At 37.8% G+C, this 20,233-nt stretch overlaps 1 protein-coding gene across 2 annotated transcripts; it reads right to left on the minus strand.

Annotated features, from left to right (window-relative positions):
• Positions 1-412: 412 nt before the first annotated feature.
• Positions 413-16,339, minus strand: LOC129256909 (uncharacterized). 2 transcript variants are annotated; one of them, XM_064097450.1, is made up of 5 exons: positions 16,161-16,339; positions 4,056-7,216; positions 3,009-3,209; positions 1,448-1,598; positions 413-804 (listed from the first exon to the last, which is right to left on the minus strand). In XM_064097450.1, exons 2-5 carry the CDS (start codon positions 7,193-7,195, stop codon positions 670-672), a joined length of 3,627 nt encoding a protein of 1,208 aa, XP_063953520.1. In that variant the 5' UTR covers positions 7,196-7,216; positions 16,161-16,339; the 3' UTR covers positions 413-669. The 2 variants fall into 2 exon arrangements, with proteins under 2 accessions (XP_063953520.1, XP_054751102.2); XM_054895127.2 differs by having other exon boundaries at positions 431-804; positions 16,167-16,287.
• Positions 16,340-20,233: the final 3,894 nt, after the last annotated feature.

Genomic DNA, 20,233 nt, shown 5'->3' on the forward strand with positions numbered 1-20,233 from the left:
TTGAATATTGCGATCACTAATACTATGGAGATCCTTACATCGGCAATGCGACAAAGATGTGTGATGTCACTTGTGAACAACTCTCCCCATTACTTTAGTATATATTTCACTTAAACTGCCTCTTTTATCACATCTATCAGTAGATCATGTGTTCTTTCTATAGGAGGGCTTGTAATGCAGACTTTCAAAGAATACATCATGGATAAAGAGTTTGTATCACCATAAGAAAAAGCAAAAATAGACATTTTTGGGGTATTTTATAGTCCATCAAACGGAAAGTTGTTCACATGTGACATCACACATCCTTGTCGCATTGCCAATGGGAGGATCTCCATGGCATTCATGATTGCAATATTCAAATGCTCATAACTTTCTCATTATTTACCAGATTTTTCTCAAACTTTCTTTGTTCTTATTCTTTGATTTTTCTGTTTTGAGGCAAGCCTACTTGTTCCAAAGATTTCATTCCCCTTTAATATCATATTATATAAAAAAAAGTACATTATCAACGGTGGAAGCGAGAATTTACAAAATTTGATTGATTTCTTGCTTAGGATCTTACTTTTGAAAGAAACTCATCACGTGTGGTATTAAGGTCAACCATTCACTTGTAAATCCATACTTGCCATGTATTAAATCTCAGATTGGAAAGCACGATGACGGTATTTACTAAATTCCATACATTGTCATTGTATTGGCTCTTACATTGGAAAGGACATCATCAAGAGTGGTTCCTCTCAGCTGGGAAATGCGTTCTGCAACCAGGAGGGCCATGCCTGGGTGAGACCATTTTTGACACCTAACCTAATGAGATAGAAAAACATAAAGCAAAAAATAATGAAGAAAGATCAAATACATTTCATGGCTCTTTGTCCACCTCCTTGATAGATTTTGGATAGAAATCCACATTGGTCTATTTAACATATTCTTAAATATGCTATTCACAATGAATAACTTCACATGTTGGCGTATATTAGACATGAATACAAGGGAACTTAACAGTAAAAAATATCAAAATTAAGATTTATTAGTATTACATTAGGTTGTTTCTTTAATAAAATATGTTTCATAAAGAATTTAAAAAACCTATGGAAACTATATAAAAAATAAAAAAAACAAGAGAAAGAAGTACAACAAAATTTTGCTACTGCTCCACATGACATAAGAATACATTACCGGGGGCCGTTTCATAAAGCTGTTTGTAAGTTAAGAGCGACTTTAAGAACGACTGGTGATCCTTTCTTACACGCTAGAGCATTGCCAATGAAAATACCATTAACCACAAGAAAGGATCACCAGTCCTTCTTGAAGTCGCTCTTAAATAACTTATGAACAGCTTTATGAAACACCCACCCGGTATTCATCATATTGAACCTTGTTTTTTTATTGTAGACCCAACCTTTTTTCTATAAATGACCATTCTAAATGAACAATAACATAAACAAACCTTCCTTGGAAGAAAGTAGGGAGTATCTGTTTCCAACAGAAGTCTATTGAGCGGGATAGCCCGGGCAGTCTGATGGGTGTTGGTAGCCGTAGGGAAGGTCACTAGAGCTGTCAGACCGATGAAGGAGTTCGGAAAAGCCCTCAGAAATTTTCTAAATTCAAGCAGAAAATAGAGAATATAACTTATCAAGGTTTTCAACAACAAAAAATCATACAAACACAACTGCACCCTCACTCCTCATATTAGACAAAGGGTGTACTGGCCATGAGAAATATACAAAAATAAGAGTCGCTAGTCATATCACTCGTCTGGATTTTTATCAACTGACTGCATTTCCCAGCCAGTGTCCCTCTTCAATTCTTCATCCAGTTTAACCCTTATTAAACTGCAAAAAAATTTCATCACTACGCCGTTGCGCAAATTTGTTTGACCTCGCCGCTCGCTGACTTTTTACTTTCAAGTCTTGCTCATCTTTTGAGATCAAATTTGCGATGCCTGGGTACACGGTTCAGAAATTACGTAACATTTCGTAAGTGCATGTCAGACCCAAAATTGCTCAAAAACGTGATTCTGTCAATGCAAATTGTGTTTTTCACCCAAAAATCATAAATGTATGATTGTTTGGTTTAAATTGACTTATTTTATGCTATTCGTGATCGCGAAAGGGTCCCTGACAAATTTCATCAGAAAAAACAATTAAAAACAAAGAAATACATAAGAATTTTAAAAACAATAAAATACATAAGAAATTAATTTCATTTTTGCAATTTTTTTTTTGATTTCTTAGAAATGTAAAAATTGATACTCTCACCAAAAACTAGCACTCTACTAGCTATATAAATTGAGTTAAAGGCAACAACACATAAAAAAAAAAAAAATTTAGGGCAAATTTCATATGCTTATTTGCATAATTAATTAATAAAAAAACATAAACAAATAATTTTTGAAAATTTCACTATAGTCTTGTAGTTAACATCCGGCTCTATGCGCGTGCAAAATTTTGTGGCGATCACACAATCAGCAGCAGAGATCTGAGGGGGGTCAAATTGACCCCCCTGTATGGTCTGAAATAGCCCAGTTAAGATAGTCACACACAAAAAAATAGTCAAACAAATTTACACGCATGCAGCAACCGAGGTATAAATCATGACAGACAGCAGTCCATATAATCCCAAAACATCTGGTTAAGTGAGGTCATATTGTAAGATACATTACACCAAATATAAAGTCTCCTCTTACATGTACATGTATATATTCTTTCACAATATACAAAAGTATAAACAATATGGAAGAATAAAACCAGATGATTAACAGTTTCTCTCCAGGTACATTTAGCCTGGTATTAGTAATGGAAATTTCTCTACCCAAAATATTCTCTTTAGAATGATATTTCCTGATAAACGGTACTGGCATGCATTAGGAATTTATCATAAAGGATATGATATAGTATTTGGAACAATTTGAAAGGATGAACTTGGGAGGATAGAATAGTGACTGAGGATGACAAACAAGTATCACTATAAAGAAATTAATATGTTTAAAATTAAGAAAACACTCTTACATGGCATCCTGGGGAGGTCCTGTGAAACAGTGACGGTGTATCTTGTGATTTCTGGGCACCATCTTGGACATGATGCTGAGGGTGTCTTCTTCTGCATCCCTGCAATGGATGACTAAGGGCTTCTTTGTTTCCAGGGCAATCTGCAATTGACGTTGGAAGATCACCTTCTGAAGCTCATGATCTGATGTGATCTCTGCTGGCCTAAAAACAGAAAACAATTGTTCAAGATATACAAACATGTCATTAACTTCACACAAACATTATTTCCTGAAACCTAAGTTATGTAATTTTCTTTGCACAGCTATGCAATACAAAGTTGAATAAATCTAGTTATTACATCATGGATTTGCTTGTCTCTCAAACTACATTTTGGTACAAGTGCTGCACATGAAGACATTTTTAGCAAAGCAAACTGAACCAACCACAACTGATAAATTTTCAAAATCACACATCTTTCCAAATCTCTTACAATATTTTTTAAACTGCCTATGGGCTATTCCACGGTTACTCACGTTACATTAGGAGACACCTTGACTCATACTTGGAGCTGTAACTCCATTATTATTGATAGGAACTAAACATCTCTTTATCACAACAAAATACGCAGTCTGACTATCCTTTGTATAAAAACAAAACTTGGGAAATCTTATTATGCTCCTGGCAAATCTTTGAAATTTGTCGGTTACTCATGTTACATGATTTGGACATGCATAAAATGAAAAGTTGACATAAGTGAAAAGTGTCCTCATACAAGGCTTTTATGAAAGTTGATTATTTTCATTTCAAAGAAGTATATTAGGGAGACAAACTTTGTATATAATTCAAAAATAAAGAACACATGGTTTTTACTAGGGGTGCAGATAGAGTGGTTACTCACGTTACGGTTTAGATGGGCTATACAGTACAAAGACACATTGAGCTCATGTCCACCAACCTATGGAATTGCCCCTATGATGAATCTCTATAAAAACAAACTATCTTGGAAAAAAACCCAGAACATTCAAGTCTTCACATTATAAAAAAAAATTATTAAAGTCTTTTATTCACCTGTCAGAGTAATCTAATCCAATTTCTCCAAGTGCAACAGTCTTTGGATGATTCATCCAGTCTTTAATCTTCTGTTCCATGATGCCATCATAGTGCTTCACCTGGTGTGGATGACATCCAAATGATCCCCAGATGTTACTTTCTTTCAGTAGGTTATCAGCAAGAGAGTAACTATTTGAAAAGTTGACAGGATAACAGAAGATGGCCACACATCCAGCAAAATTGGTTGGGAAATTATTTACCAAGCAGAACTTTGCAAAGGTTCCCTTGAACATGTGCCGTTGAAAGAGTAGGTCAATGTGGGCATGAGTGTCCAGATAGTCTATATCACTGGTTGGGTATTGGATTTCTGCAGAGTCTTCAATCTCTGTTGATGATCGCCATGAGTTAATCGTTGGTATTGTCTCCCCTCTCACCTCATCTTCAAGGGTCAGTCGTCTTGGTCGCTGCAGAATTTCTGCAAACATCTTTGGTTTAGGAGGTGCCGAGACTGGACGGGGAACTCGTGTGATATTGTAGCTACCCCATCCTTGAGATCCTGCAGACCAACTCTTGAATTTGCTACTAGTATCAGCATTGAATGCTTCAGGACGAGGAGTTGACTGCCAGAAAGGACTTTCTTGAGGCTTTTCTTTGGCTGGCCCTTTATTATTTTGTGGACTGACAAATTTTACAAGAGGATGACCAGATGCCCATCCACTGTGAGGAGCTATCACCCCAGAATACGACTTCCTCCTCCTCTCTTCAAGATGGGCACTTGAAATGTAAGTTACTCTATTCTGACCACCGGGTGGCTCTTGTCTACCAGCACACACTGCAGCAGCATACGACGGTGGCTGTTGGCTGGAATCATTTGAATTACTTGGGATTGAAAAACTTGTTTCCTCTTTCTTCTGCCCAGAACTGTCATATTTCATCTGCTTGAAATTCAGTCCCCACACTTTGCTTTTCGTACGAGTAGGACCAACACCAGTCGGAGGGGTTTGATACCAGTTATAGTTTGGCTGATCCCGCGACCCCCTCTCTATCTGAACTGATACACTAGAATCAGTACATTTGGGTGATGGTGGTTCACAAACTCTGGGATAGAAGTAATCCTCATCTTCAGTAGATATGAAATCACTCTGGTTATCAAAGCTCTTATGGTGTTCACAGATGTCTGGTAGGGTAGTCTGAAGAAAAGGTACATTTTCATCAAATGATACATTTGGTTCTCTTTTTGAAGTCTCACAATTCAGTTCCTGGGAAATATATATTTGACTTCCAGAGGAATCAAAGACATTTTCACTATATGTCTCATCTTCCTCCACTGTATTTTCTTGGAAGGTATAATCTGTGCCATCAAATGCATTCATACCGCAAGTTTGATTCATATTGTGCAGGTAACCTTCCCTTTCTGGTCCCGACTCGTTTACTGTGTAGAACCTGTCCTGACATTCACTGCCAGGAGATTGAGCAATGTGGGTAGGAGAAACTGTCTCAGCTGCTTGTTGAACACATTGAGGAAATCGATGAATGATAGGGTATCTGGCAATGGCATCTGGATGAAAACCTCTCATCATAGCTGGTCCATAGAAATAAGGATCTTGCATCATTGGCCACATAGGAGGGCAATAGGGGATAGGCGGTCTCATTGAAGGATAAGCATGATTGTAAGGCATGTATGCGGGTGGGGGATAAGTAAATCTAGCTCTGTAATCTTGCCTAAAGGACAAGGGGGCATCCATTGATGTGCTTTCATCAGTGTGACTTTTATCTGTTGGTAAATCTGGTGGAAGTGGGCGCCTATCTTGGATTTCCTCTGCATCCACACCATCAGCGGAAAGTTTTTTGACAACCTTCTTCCAGTTTTCATCATCTGATAATGAATCATCAGCTTGACAACCGTCATCATCTTCGGCACTAAGTTTATCCTTAGTTTTTTGTTTGACTTGGGTCTCATCACTCTTTTCTACCTCAGCTGTGGCGAAGCCAAATTTCCTTTCAGCATCTTTCAAGGATTTAGAAGCAGAATTATATCCTTTCTTTTGTCTACAGCTTTTGGACCTCTCACCTTTAAGAAGTGTTCCCTGCATATTTTCATCAGTGTCATCATCAGTACTGCCTTGATATTCTGGAATTGTTGCTGCCCTTTGCTTCTTTTTAAGTTTACCCTTTTTCTTTGCACTCCCTTGAGAAAAAACAGAACCGGTCCAAGAATCTGACTTTGATTTATTTGGTATCAAGGGCCCTTTTAGTGAACCAGCTGTTGGACTGCTGAAGCTTCTCCCTCCTTTAGGATTACACAAAGCATGGTCCTGCTTCCCTTCTTTTATCTTGAATGAATCTTCATCTGATGTGCAAGTACAGTTCTCAGTAACAGCACTTGAAAGACAGTCAACCACTTTATCTCTGACAAATTTCCTTGGTGACGTCAGTTTGACCTCACCATCACTTGGTAGCCCAACTTCCCAATCCAGGTTCATGGACTGCTGAGTACCAGTACTACTAGAAGATGTGTATGACCCCTGTAATAACATCAATCCATCAATTTTCCCTGCAGTTGTTTTTTCACCATCATCTTTCTCTTTGACCATATCCACTGCTTCACATAGAGTATTCTGCTTAGAATTTAACTTAGCAATCCGTATTTCTTCATCCCAGTCCTCTCTATCCACTGCAGTTATTTTTACTTCAGATCTTACTTTATTTCCATTCAAATTTACCATAGATATGTCATTATCTTCTTGAGAACAGGGGAAAGTACCAGCAAGGTTTTTCTTGCATCTTTTCTTAATGTGTACTTTTGATTCATTCTCCTCATTTTCTTCCATTTCTGTGCAACTTCTCTTTGATGATGAGCTGGATCCTGGACTCAATACCTCTTCTTTTATGCATGGCTTAGAACCTATTCCCAACTCAAGCTTGGGTAGCAGGTGGATTCCTTCTTGGTGATTAGTTATTCTGCCCTCTAAATTCATGCAATCAAAAGTTCTTGGTCTTTGTGGTGGTTGCCCGACCTTGTTTGGATTATGTTTAGGTCGATAGCGATAACCACCTCTGCTTCCAGCCCAGCATTGCCCTCTTCCTCTTCCCCTTCCTCTCCTCTTGGTATTCTCTTGCCCCCATGGTTGGAAGGTGAAATCTCCCCTTTCTGCCATTGTGTTATATCCTGCGGTAATCTAAAACAAAATACATAAAAGTAAAATTTCACTTTTTACAATGGATGTATACATATATATATAGCGCGTCCCCAAAAAAATGTCCCTCTGACAAACGGCTGAATTAATTCTAAAATTACGTATTATTCTGAATTAAATGTGCAGAACTAGAAAGTTCATTTCATATTCTAACTTCTGTAAAAATTTCATTGGTTTCGCTTCAGCGGTCTTGAATACACAATCTATTATGTAACAGTCGTGCTTTTCAGCCCATTCCAAGTTTGCATGCAGCAATGCTGTATGTTCTGCACTGTCTAGCATATCAACTCCCTTTGATCCTCCAAAAATCTGACAAAGGAATTCCCTAATCTGACCAGGGAAGTCCCCATGAACCCCATGATCAAACCTAGCTCATCAAATCGCAACCTTGAGCATGTTTAGTAGGTCAAGAAATGTAACACCAATGCTGGACAGTCCATTGCAAGTTTGATAATGTTAAATGCAACACTGGTGGAGACAATAGGTCATGCCTGTTTCAGGCCTTGTTCAATGTTTCACTCATTTCAACTACATGTACTGCATTCTTGTTGCATTAATAATTTGTTATTAAGTTACTGAGGTCAAGTTAATTTACCTATTTGATTAAAAAAGTCAATTTCCACTGGTAATGTTCGAATTTGCAAAGTTACACTTGTGATTTGTCTGTCATTGTTCAGCTTATTGTACTCATCCATTTTTTTCAGGTTGATACATCTATTCCCCATATCAATCATAAAAAAATCTTCATGATAGATATTTCATTCCCTTCTGAACATGCTCATGTTTGTGATTTGATCAGCCTGGTCAGATCAGGGAATTGTCCCTGCTTAGATCCTGGATGTTAAATGGGGGTTAACATGCTAGAGGCAGTGCATAAATACTGCATTGCTGCAAACTTGGAATGGGCTGAAATTTACCACTGTTACATAACAGAATGTGTATTCAAAACCGCTGAAGCGAGACAGATGAAATTTTTATAGAAGTTAGGTTATGAAATGAGCTTTCTAGTTCTGTTCATTTAATTGAATATGATACTATATTTTGGAATTACTTCAGCCGTATGTCAGAGGGACATTTTTTGGGGGACGCGCTGTATATATAGGCTTTTTCATGTTGCTGTTTGTTATGCTGAGAATATTTCTGATTCCACAACCTACATGTAATAATATAGCATACATTATCTTCACGTTGTTGCCTACTTAATGGCGCAATATAAATTACCAAGCTTAAGATCCAGCTGCTTTAAACCTTAATAGGACTGGGGGAGGGGGCCAGGATGGCCCCCCTCAAAACTTTGCGTGATATTTCCGAAATGCAGAAAGATAGCCTCGCAAAATTGTACAACCTTTTTAAGTCCAAAATTTGCAATATACGGGTAAAGCATCGTGACACCAAAAGACTTTTTATGAGACAATATCGTGCCAAAATTGGCTCATTTTTATACTTTGTGTACAAAGTCTATGGGAGATGAATTTCAGAAAAGGATGATTATTTTTCGTAATTAGTCTGCTTAATTAATCAAGGGTTGAAGTTAGTTTGCAAATGGTCTGTAATAATATCCATTAAAAAACAAGGCAAACGCCAAGCGTTGTCTCGCCTGCATATTGCAGTCATGAAGAGACTGCATGTCAAAACTACATGTATGCTATATGACTTAGATGGACCTCTGTTACGAGTTTGGCGATCCCACCTCGAAGCTATAGAAAGTTATTGTGTGTACAACACAGCAGTGCCAGTCATGGAAAGTTCATTGACCTTTGACCTTAATCAAATTCAACTCACATTTGAACTTGACCTGCACCTTCAAAAGATGGACCTCTTGTATGAATTTGGCAATCCTAACTCGAAGATATAAAAAGTTATTATGTGTACAACAAAGCACAGTGCCAGTCATGGAAAGTTCATTGACCTTTGACCTTAATCAAATTCAACTCACATTTGAACTTGACCTGCACCTTCAAAAGATGGACCTCTTGTATGAATTTGGCAATCCTAACTCGAAGCTATAGAAAGTTATTGTGTGTACAACACAGCACAGTGCCAGTCATGGAAAGTTCATTGACCTTTGACCTTATTCAATTTCGACTCATATTCGAACTTGACCTGTACCTTCAGGAGATGGACCTCTGGTATGAATTTGGTGATCCCACCTCGAAGCTATAGAAAGTTATTGGGTGTACAAAGTTATTATGTGTACAACACAGCACAGTGCCAGTCATGGAAAGTTCATTGACCTTTGACCTTATTCAAATTCGACTCATATTCGAACTTGACCTGTGCCTTCAGGAGATGGACCTCTGGTATGAATTTGGTGATCCCACCTCGAAGATATAGAAAGTTATGTGTACAACACAGCACAGTGCCAGTCATGGAAAGTTCATTGACCTTTGACCTTATTCAAATTCGACTCATATTCGAACTTGACCTGTGCCTTCAGGAGATGGACCTCTGGTATGAATTTGGTGATCCCACCTCGAAGATATAGAAAGTTATGTGTACAACACAGCACAGTGCCATTCATGGAAAGTTCATTGACCTTTGACCTTATTCAAATTCGACTCATATTCGAACTTGACCTGTGCCTTCAGGAGATGGACCTCTGGTATGAATTTGGTGATCCCACCTCGAAGATATAGAAAGTTATTATGTGTACAACACAGCACATTGCCAGTCATGGAAAGTTCATTGACCTTTGACCTTATTCAAATTCGACTCATATTCGAACTTGACCTGTGCCTTCAGGAGATGGACCTCTGGTATGAATTTGGTGATCCCACCTCGAAGATATAGAAAGTTATTATGTGTACAACACAGCACAGTGCCAGTCATGGAAAGTTCATTGACCTTTGACCTTATTCAAATTCGACTCATATTCGAACTTGACCTGTGCCTTTAGGAGATGGACCTCTGGTATGAATTTGGTGATCCCACCTCGAAGATATAGAAAGTTATTATGTGTACAACACAGCACAGTGCCAGTCATGGAAAGTTCATTGACCTTTGACCTTCTTCCAATTTGACTCATATTCGAACTTGACCTGTGCCTTCAGGAGATGGACCTGTGTTATGAATTTGGTGATCCCACCTCGAAGCTATAGAAAGTTATTGGGTGTACAAAGTTATTATGTGTACAACACAGCACAGTGCCAGTCATGGAAAGTTCATTGACCTTTGACCTTATTCCAATTTGACTCATATTCGAACTTGACCTGTGCCTTCAGGAGATGGACCTCTGGTATGAATTTGGTGATCCCACCTCGAAGCTATAGAAAGTTATTGGGTGTACAACACAATTGTTGACGACGACGACGCCGGAAATAGTGATACTTATGTCTCGCTCCGCTACGCAGGCGAGACAACAATGAAGAACAAAAGATGGAAGAAAAAATCAGAAATTCTGAACTCAACGAAATACATAAGGAAAATTTGGCTTTTGCAATTTTTCTTAAATAATATTTTTCAAGAATAAATTTGCATATTTCATTCATAATAAAGTACAAAAAAATTATTTTAGGATTTTTTTTTACTGGCTTGTAGTTTGTGTGGTAAGAAATGCGAGTGCCAAATTGCAGCACCATCGCACAAACGGCGGCCAGGATCACAATATTGCTAGGTGAATAAGCTCAAAATATTGGAATGTAAATGAAAAAAATTTGTATTGTTATTGGGAGTAAGACCCTAACATTATTCCTGTAGAATTAGGAATTATTTCATGAGCTTTTTCTTGACTAATATTGTATTTGAAATGCAATATTGACATAAAAAAATGATGGGAGTATTGTCATTTGTTTTAAATGGTTGGAAATTGGATTTATGATTGGATACAGAGCAACCAAAAAGAGTAGATTTGCCCCCCCCCCCCCCCCTGAAAAATGGCCTTGAACCAAATGTCATGAAATTCGAGGCCTGGTCTCATCATTGTTTCATCTAAACTGACCAACTATTTTGGTTTGCCCTTAATTTTTCTATGACTTTGGACTACCCTCTAACCATTGAATTGAGGGAGAAAACAGATGTTCATATTAGGGTAAAATTTAGAGTTCCTTGACCCTCCCCAATTGTGTCAGTTCCCCCAGCAGCTGGACTTAGATTAGCCACTGATTTATAAGTTAAGAAAGAAAAATGGATATTAGACCAAATATATATTATACCAAATTAACATTAGACCAAATGGTTATTCCTATTAAATGAGAATTAGACCATAGTATGATTTTAACATAATGGTAATTAAGTGATTAGACATTTTGGGTGATAGACCAACAGAAACTGGGTTTTAAAAGACAAAATGGTAATGGGTATTTCCACGGTAACTGACGTTACACGGCACAATTTTACGCACCTTTCATTGTGTGCATCTCTGAAACAACAAATAATGGGAGTTTGCTTTTGATAGAGTTGATAAAGTGAACTTTGCTGTATACTCTGATACTAAGTTTTTCAATGTAACCACATTTGTTACGCATCAGCAAGCAAAAATGTGTCGGTAAATGACATTACGCAAAAAGGTCATGTAATTTCAGGGTATTCAGTAAAATTGAAATATCTCATGTCCCTGAGTAGATAGAGTAATAATTTGAATATGTAAATATCCCTTCATTACTAGGTTAAGATGTGTCAAAAAATTAAATAATTTGTTTTCGTCTTTTGGGGGCTATGATAATTTCTCCATGACAAAGCTGGTAACTGACATTACGGTAACTGACGTTATGTACACTTAATTTGCCATAGAGATAGCACATGGAAGTCAAATGTGTGGAATGATTGCATTGTATCTTCTGTGCAGGGTTTCACATGAAAGTGAGCTTGATGTGGAAGTATACCTGAGTTTCTGGGAACATTTCAATGAAAAAAAAAAAAAAAATAGAATCCTAATTCCTTTTCTTTGATTTGAACATTTTATTATTACTTGTCAGTAACTGACATTACACATTAACATTTACCAGTGTCATATGATTTCCAAAGGCATAATTTTCTTGGTACTTATATGTAAGGCTTTTTAAAATCATAAAAGTTTCATAATATTTCACATTTTAAATCATCAAAAGATAAGAAATGTATGTTTTATTTACTGGTGGGGGGGGGGTCATAGCAGTTATGTATTCCTATAGTAATTTAATATTGCACTGACTGTACACATGTATGGAATTTTCTGACTTTACACCCATTTACATATAGTTTTATATTGACTTTTTAAACCTTTTCCTTCTCCAACCTCCCCCTCCCCTCAAAAAAGGCAAAATGAATAAGGGTCTCCTCCCCTGGGCTACCCCTCCCCCGAATCTCATGTAGCCATGCAGTTTTATTGATTTATATTCTGGTCAGTGCAAGTAATGCTTGTTCATATCTGTCGGATTCAAATTTTCTTAATAATTTGTTTAATCATTCTCTTTGCTAATTTCTTTTTTAAGCTGTCAACAAAAAATAAAATCCAGCTTCTAAACTGAAACTGAACTATTTGTAAATTAGAAAAAAAAGACACAGTTTTATTAGATCCATGCAACATTGATCAGAACTGTCAAATTTCAACCTTCATCTATACTTGTAAACCAAAAACAAAAAATTGTATCACACATTTACACTACTACCAGGTATAAAAAACAGGAATTTACTTTTAGCCCGGCAATGCTCAAAAGAATCCTAGAAACTAAAAAGGGGCCCTGGAAACACCCATTCATCAGTGTTAAGATTATCAAATGTTGCAGATTTAGAAAATAGGTTGGAAAAAGTACCCCCTCACCCGAAAAAAAAAAATATATATATATTTGTCTGATACAAACAATTAGGTAATTGGTAAGTACATGTACATATGCAATTTCACAGTAATTTTTTTGCACGATGGAAATGCAACTTCCTTCATAATAATATTCCTTGTGAACTATATCTTTTAAAAATCAATAACAAGCTACGTCTAGTGTGATTTAACTAAGTGAAAGACTTAAAGGAGAATGAAACTCTTGGAGCAAGTTAGCTTTTGTGAAAGCAGAAAAATCAAAGAATAAGATCAACAAAACTTTGAGAAAAATAGGACTAGCAATAAAAGAGTTATGAGCATTTGAATGTCGAGATCACTAATGCTATGGAGATCCTCCCATTGGCAATGCGACCAAGATCTGTGATGTCACACACGTACAACTCTCCCATTTGGACATTGAAAATATACCCCAAAACATCTGTTTTTGCTCATTCTAATCATATGACAAACGATTCATCAATGATATAATGTTGTGAAACCTCTGTACTTGTCATCTCATAAAGAGAACACCTCACCTTGTGATAGATAGAGAATATAAGTGAAATAAGTACTAAAGTAATGAGGGAGTTGTACATGTGTGATATCACAGATCTTGGTCGCATTGCCGTTGGGAGGATCTACATGGCACTAGTGATCTCAATATTCGAATGCTCATAACTTTCTTATTATTCATTCAATCTTCCTCAAACTTTCAACAATATGTTTCTTTGATTTTTCTCTTTGATATGGATTCAGCTGGTTTCAAGGGTTTCATTCTCCTTTAAATGACAAGTACACAATATTTCTTCACCATAAAATTGACATTTGCATTTCACTATTGGTAACCAACGTTTTATCATGGTAACTGACAGTACATCTCGGTAACTGATTTTACATTTTCCACTTGGTAACTGACATTACACATATATTCAATGGTACCCTATGGCTTGATTGTTCATTGATTAATTCTAATTTTGGTGTAGAAGGGAGGGGTGTTAACTAAGGAGGAAATCTACCAAGTTTCATATAATATATCCTCTTTTCTGGGAAATGGGGGAAAAAGTTCATGTTTTTGGTAACTGACGTTACATACCATATTACATACTTCATCAATATTTTTTTATCAGATAATGAATTACTGGCATTTCTTTCTATGGGATTTTATAAAGTGTTATTGTAGCAAGCTAAATCACAGGGGAAAGCATCATGATCAAACCTGTTCTTAAAAAATCTCTCAAAACAAAATATGTATCAATAAACAATTTTCAACACTAATTTGTATCCATACTTTGGCGGCCATTTTGAAATAGAAAATGGCATGCCAGAGTCAGAAAAAAAAATTGTCCCAGAAACTTCAGTTCTTAATATTAAAAAACATAAAGCATTTGACATGAATATCTATTTGATTGTTTTGCCTGTGTCCATCTGTGGTCTGTGGTGAAAATGCCCAAATAAATGAAATAATAGACCAAATCGCTATTGGAACAAATAATTAAAAATGGCTATTAAAAGAATGGACTATAGACCTAATTACGCCAAATAAGGATTAGATTTAGGCTAGATCAAATAGTAATTGGACGAAATGATAACTAGTCCTACTGGTTATTAGACCAATTGATGATAGACCAAATAATGCTAGACAAAGTGTCTATTAGACCAACTGGCTGTAGACAAAGTGGTAATGATCCAATATGGATGAAAAGCCTCGACATTGCTGTTTGAATATGAATTGAAAACTCTGTACTGTAGGCCTTATGATGGTGGGCCCCAAGTCTGCGCACCTAACAATTTGATTTAAAATTTAACATGGATTTCTTCTTATTTCACAAAATCTTTCAGTTAATAATGTTCCTTATATTATTATTAGTAAGTGTACCAAATTTCTCATTAAAATAATGAAAGAAAATATAGGATTTTCTTGAAAAACCTCAGGCTGTCATTTTCAGATTAAAAAAAAAATGGTACTCCATGCCATGTCTGCGCACTCATTCACGTTGCACACGATTCAGGGATTTTGATGAGAAAGGCTGCATTCTGAGGCCTTCACATGAAATGCCCTAAATTCATTATTTTTCCATCATTTTGAGTCGGATTTATTTAATGAATACCTGTCTATGTATTGCATGTGTAGAGTTCGTGCTCGTTGCGTATCTTCTTTTACTAGAATCGCGCAGATACGACAAGGGGGACTGCGCAGACTTGGGGGAACTTGCCATACTATTAGTATTACTAATGTCAGAATGGCATATTTTGAAAACAATATCAGACTTTAATGGGTAATGGGTACAAATCTTGTCCATGTAATATTAGGCAGAGGGTACTCTCCAATTTCCAAAATGGGGTAGAATGGGGTCGCAATAGCACCCCAAATAAAATGGGAAAAAATTAATTATGCACTTTGAAGTTAGATCTACCTCGATTATATGGATGAAAGTCTATCGTGACACAGAATCCTGACATCGAGGCACAAACTGGACCCTCAAAAAAAGGAAAAGTTCTGTCACGTTCGTTCACCTTCTTTCAAAATTGAAAACAAAATGGCCAATCGATACCGAGAACGAACGCGACATGGAGGTCTAACTTTTCCTTTTTTTGAGGGTCCAGTTGGTGCCTCGATGTCAGGATTCTGTGTCACGATACTAGACCTTCATCCATTATAATCAAGTGTATAATTTATTTTCCCCTTTTACCGGTATTTGAAGTGCTGTTGCGACCCCATTCTACCCTATTTTGGAGAGTACCCATGTCTGCCTAATATTAAACGGACGAGTCCTGGGCTCCGGCCCGCTTCCGGGCCGGAGCTCCCTGGCCTGGGTTAGGTAGGATGGGGGGTCGGGTGTCCGGACACTTGATAATTTTAAAGCCTTCTTTTGTCTTTGGATTACACTAAAAATACGAATTCAATAGGGCCTAACGTTAGTTGTAATCTTCTATTTTGTTCTCTATAATATTTTCTGACATTTTGTACTAAAAATTGATAAAACTTCCCTTGTAAATTTTTCCAAATGACTTTCTAAAATTGATCGTCCGAACACACAACCTGTCCGGACACACATGCACAACAACTGGGTTGGCCTAGGCCCTATAGTATACCACCATTACCAGGCAGTACCGGTATGGCAGTGAGTACGGTAAGTATCTTTGTGTTTTGTTCATTTTGATAACACACAAAAATATTCATTCGCGCAGGCTTACCGGTACCTGGCTTTCTGGCTTGGCTTGATGAATTCAAACTCCCGTCAAACTCAAAGTATAATTTGGCCTTGTCTTGATCTCTAACTTCTCAACTCCGTGCATACAGGCCGAGAACTTTCAAAGTTTCATATCATCTTGACTTCAGTACCGGTACCATGCGCTATGCATGCATTTAATGCGCGCTAACTAGCGCTAATCGATATATACCGTGTTTACACTTGATCGGCTTTTGGTTCAGAACCAAAAGCCGATGCAGAATCGGCTTTTGGTTTGTGTTTACACGTTGTTACAGCTCGCAGTTCAGAACCGCGTTCAGAACCGCGAGCCGATGCAAAAACCTGAAATGGTAGTACGCACACCAACGATATACGTCATAATAAAGACAACGCTGGATCAGTGCGCTTACAATTACGTCACAATGGTAAAGTAAATGAAATGCGCACAAATTGCCGATGCAGAATGGGCTTTCTGTTCACACGTAGTAAAAAAGCAGATTCTGCATCGGCTCGCGGTTCAGAACCTATTACTTTGGTGGTGCAAATTGCCGGTTCTGAACCGCGAGATGCAAGTTAATAGCGTTTACACGCTATAAAAAAGCCGATGCTGCATCGGCTCACGGTTCAGAACCGCGAGCCGATTCAAAAGCCGATCAAGTGTAAACACGGTAATAAATACCGTGTTTACACTTGATCAGCTTTTGGTTCAGAACCAAAAGCCGCGGATGCAGAATAGGCTTTTGGTTTGCGTTTACACGTTGTTACAGCTCGCGGTTCAGAACCGCGAGCCGATGCAAAACCTGAAATGATACGCACACCAACAATATACGTCATAATAAAGACAACGCTGGATCAGTGCGCTTACAATTACGTCACAATGGTAAGGTAAATGAAATGCGCACAAATTGCCGATGCAGAATCGGCTTTCTGTTCACACGGAGTAAAAAAGCAGATTCTGCATCAGCTCGCGGTTCAGAACCTACTACTTTGGTGGTGCAAATTGCTGCATCGGCTCACGGTTCAGAACCGCGAGCCGATTCAAAATCCGATCAAGTGTAAACACGGTAATAAATACCGTGTTTACACTTGATCGGCTTTTGGTTCAGAACCAAAAGCCGCGGATGCAGAATCGGCTTTTGGTTTGCGTTTACACGTTGTTACAGCTCGCGGTTCAGAACCGCGAGCTGATGCAAAACCGCGAAATGATACGCACACCAACAATATACGTCATAATAAAGACAACGCTGGATCAGTGTGCTTACAATTACCGTGTTTACACTTAATCGGCATTTGAATCGGCTCGCGGTTCAGAACCGCGAGCCGATTCAGCATCGGCTTTTTCATAGCGTGTAAACGCGAGCAACTTGAATCGGCTCGCGGTTCAGAACCGGCAATTTGCACCACCAAAGTAGTAGGTTCTGAACCGCGAGCCAATGCAGAATCGGCTTTTTTACTACGTGTAAACAGAAAGCCGATTCTGCACCGGCAATTTGTGCGCATTTCATTTACTTTACCATTGTGACGTAATTGTAAGCGCACTGATCCAGGGTTGTCTTTATTATGACGTATATTGTAGGTATGCGTATCATTTTAGGTTTTTGCATCGGCTCGCGGTTCTGAACCGCGAGCTGTAACAACGTGTAAACGCAATCCAAATGGCGATTCTGCATCGGCAATTGGTTCAGAACCAAATGCCGATTAAGTGTAAACACGGTATATGTTAAAGTAAATGAAATGCGCACAAATTGCCGATGCAGAATCGGCTTTCTGTTTACACGTAGTAAAAAAGCCGATTCTGCATCGGCTCGCGGTTCAGAACCTGCTGCTTTGGTGGTGCAAATTGCCGGTTCTGAACCGCGAGCCGATGCAAGTTAATCGCGATTACACGATATGAAAAAGCCGATGCTGCATCGGCTCGCGGTTCAGAACCGCGAGCCGATTCAAAAGCCGATTAAGTGTAAACACGGTAAGTATCAAAAGAATTCGCGCTTTCGCGGAGATTATAATGCTCGCACGTGGCCCTCTCAATTGGGCATGCAGGCACAGGAAGACCCTTTTCGGCTTCCAGCTAGATTCTAATCGTGTATCTCTTTGTTAGTATTTACATCACAATTTCTGTAGCTTTATTAACGCAGGATCAGCCAGCCAAAGGGGATAGGAAAGGGAGGAGGCGCTCGATTGAGGAATTCCCGGGGGGGGGGGGTGATTCTAACCGTAAATCACTGGTGGCAATGATGATGACGATGATGATGATGCACGGATGAAGATCCCGGACGATGATGATGATGATGATCATTTTTTTTTCTGTGTGTGTGTATATGCTATGTCACAAGGGCAGATCCGACTGGGGGTGGAGCCCGAAATTATCTTCACCTATATTTCCCCCGATCAGTCACTTCTTAGCTTTATTCTTATAAAACAACATAAATATAAAATAATCTCATAAGCCCTATATAAAAAGTGCGAGCGCGAAGCGCGAGCAATTTTTTTTTAAATCTTTCATTTATTTTGTCCTGAAAATTGAACATTCTGGGCACTGTTTATGATCCTAAACAAGATGCGTATGTAACTAGATAATTACTGCAAACGCGAAGCGCGAGCAGATATTTTTAATAAATGTTCTAGCATGATCGGAAACAGACCTGTTAAGGACTGTTTACAACTACCCACGAATACGGTACATATTTCAATAATGGGAGCGCGAAGCGCGAGCTAAAACTTTTTGACATTTCGACCTAAAAAAATGGACATTCTAAGCACTTTTTGTGATCATAAATGGGATAGGTATGTAACTAAACAATTGATGCGAGTGCGAAGCGCGAGCGGAAGAAACTTGAGATTTTAGACCTAAAAGCGGGACACTCTATTCATATTTTGTAAATTATAAATATGATTGGGTATCAATGATAATGCGAGTGTGAAGCGCGAGCAGATACATTGATTGTAATTATTGATATTCTGATCTGAAACTGCATGGATAAGCATAATTTCAAATAAAGAACATGCAGGCTATATCTCAATAAACATGCGTGCGCATGTTTTAGATTTAGACCTAGAATCTTGGCATTCTGAATTCATTTTTATAATCATGAAGATGGCAATAATGCAAGCGCGAGCTGAAAACATTTGAAATTACGATCTGAAAAGGGTCAAGTACTGTGTAGGAAAACTGTGAATTGGATGTGGATCACACTTAATGAATGATGCGAGTGCGAAGCGCGATCTGATATTTTTATTATTATTTTAACAAAGGACCGGGACATTCTAAGAACATTATTTTTGTCATCATATGAAAAAGGTGACTATCTTCCTATACTATTCCTAAGCTTGTCGATATTCCATTCTGAAAAGACCAAATTTAGTTATCAGGTATTCATGAAAATGTTATTTTCCTATTTGTTTATCTAATATGCGTAATGACAGCGTGGAATTTTTTTTTAAGGCTTGAAAACTAGAAATTTCAAGCACTTTGTAATGAATACGCATTACAGTGGTTAAAACATTTTTAACAATCAATGCGAGCGCAAATCGCGAGCTGAATATTTTCAATTAATTAATGTAATGAAAAGGCTTGGGGTTTTTGTTTGCTTATATAGAATTGAGAGAGTACTCACCAATCAAATGCGAGTGCGCAGCGCTAACTTATCGGCCTACGTTTTGACAGTCACATCTGAAAATGGATATTTTGAGAACTTTATGGAATACACAAAGACAATAGGAACTTGGCAAATCAAATAATGCGACCACGGAGCGTGAGCTTAAAACGTTATGTAGACTATATTAACGGACATTAATGGAAAAAAATAATGAAAACTCGATGTCCGAGATGAAATATGTTTTGAATATTGACTTCAAAAATTGATAAAATTTTAAGCACCACATCAGCCTATTAAAGCAAGATATGAATCTCATCAAACAGGAAATTCGAGCGCGAAGCGCGAGCGAAAATTTTATTTAGTAACATGAAAGATTTTTTGTTTTGCAAGTCTTCCCACAACATTATTTCATTCACTCGTCTTCCTCCTCTTATTTTCCTCTAATTCTTTTTCTTTCTGTCTTTCCCTTCTTTTCTTTTCT

Source organism: Lytechinus pictus, chromosome 3 (assembly GCF_037042905.1).
Source record: "Lytechinus pictus isolate F3 Inbred chromosome 3, Lp3.0, whole genome shotgun sequence".
Taxonomy (NCBI): Eukaryota; Metazoa; Echinodermata; class Echinoidea; order Temnopleuroida; family Toxopneustidae; genus Lytechinus; species Lytechinus pictus.

Excerpts from the sequence above, each read along its gene's own strand:
- LOC129256909 (XM_064097450.1), bottom strand. The coding sequence starts at position 7,195 with ATGGCAGAAAGGGGAGATTTCACCTTCCAACCATGGGGGCAAGAGAAT. Across the intron at positions 3,210-4,055 it reads GGATTAGATTACTCTGACAG|GCCAGCAGAGATCACATCAG; the intron begins GTGAATAAAAGA and ends TTCTGTTTTTAG. Across the intron at positions 805-1,447 it reads CCTACTTTCTTCCAAGGAAG|GTTAGGTGTCAAAAATGGTC; the intron begins GTTTGTTTATGT and ends CTATCTCATTAG.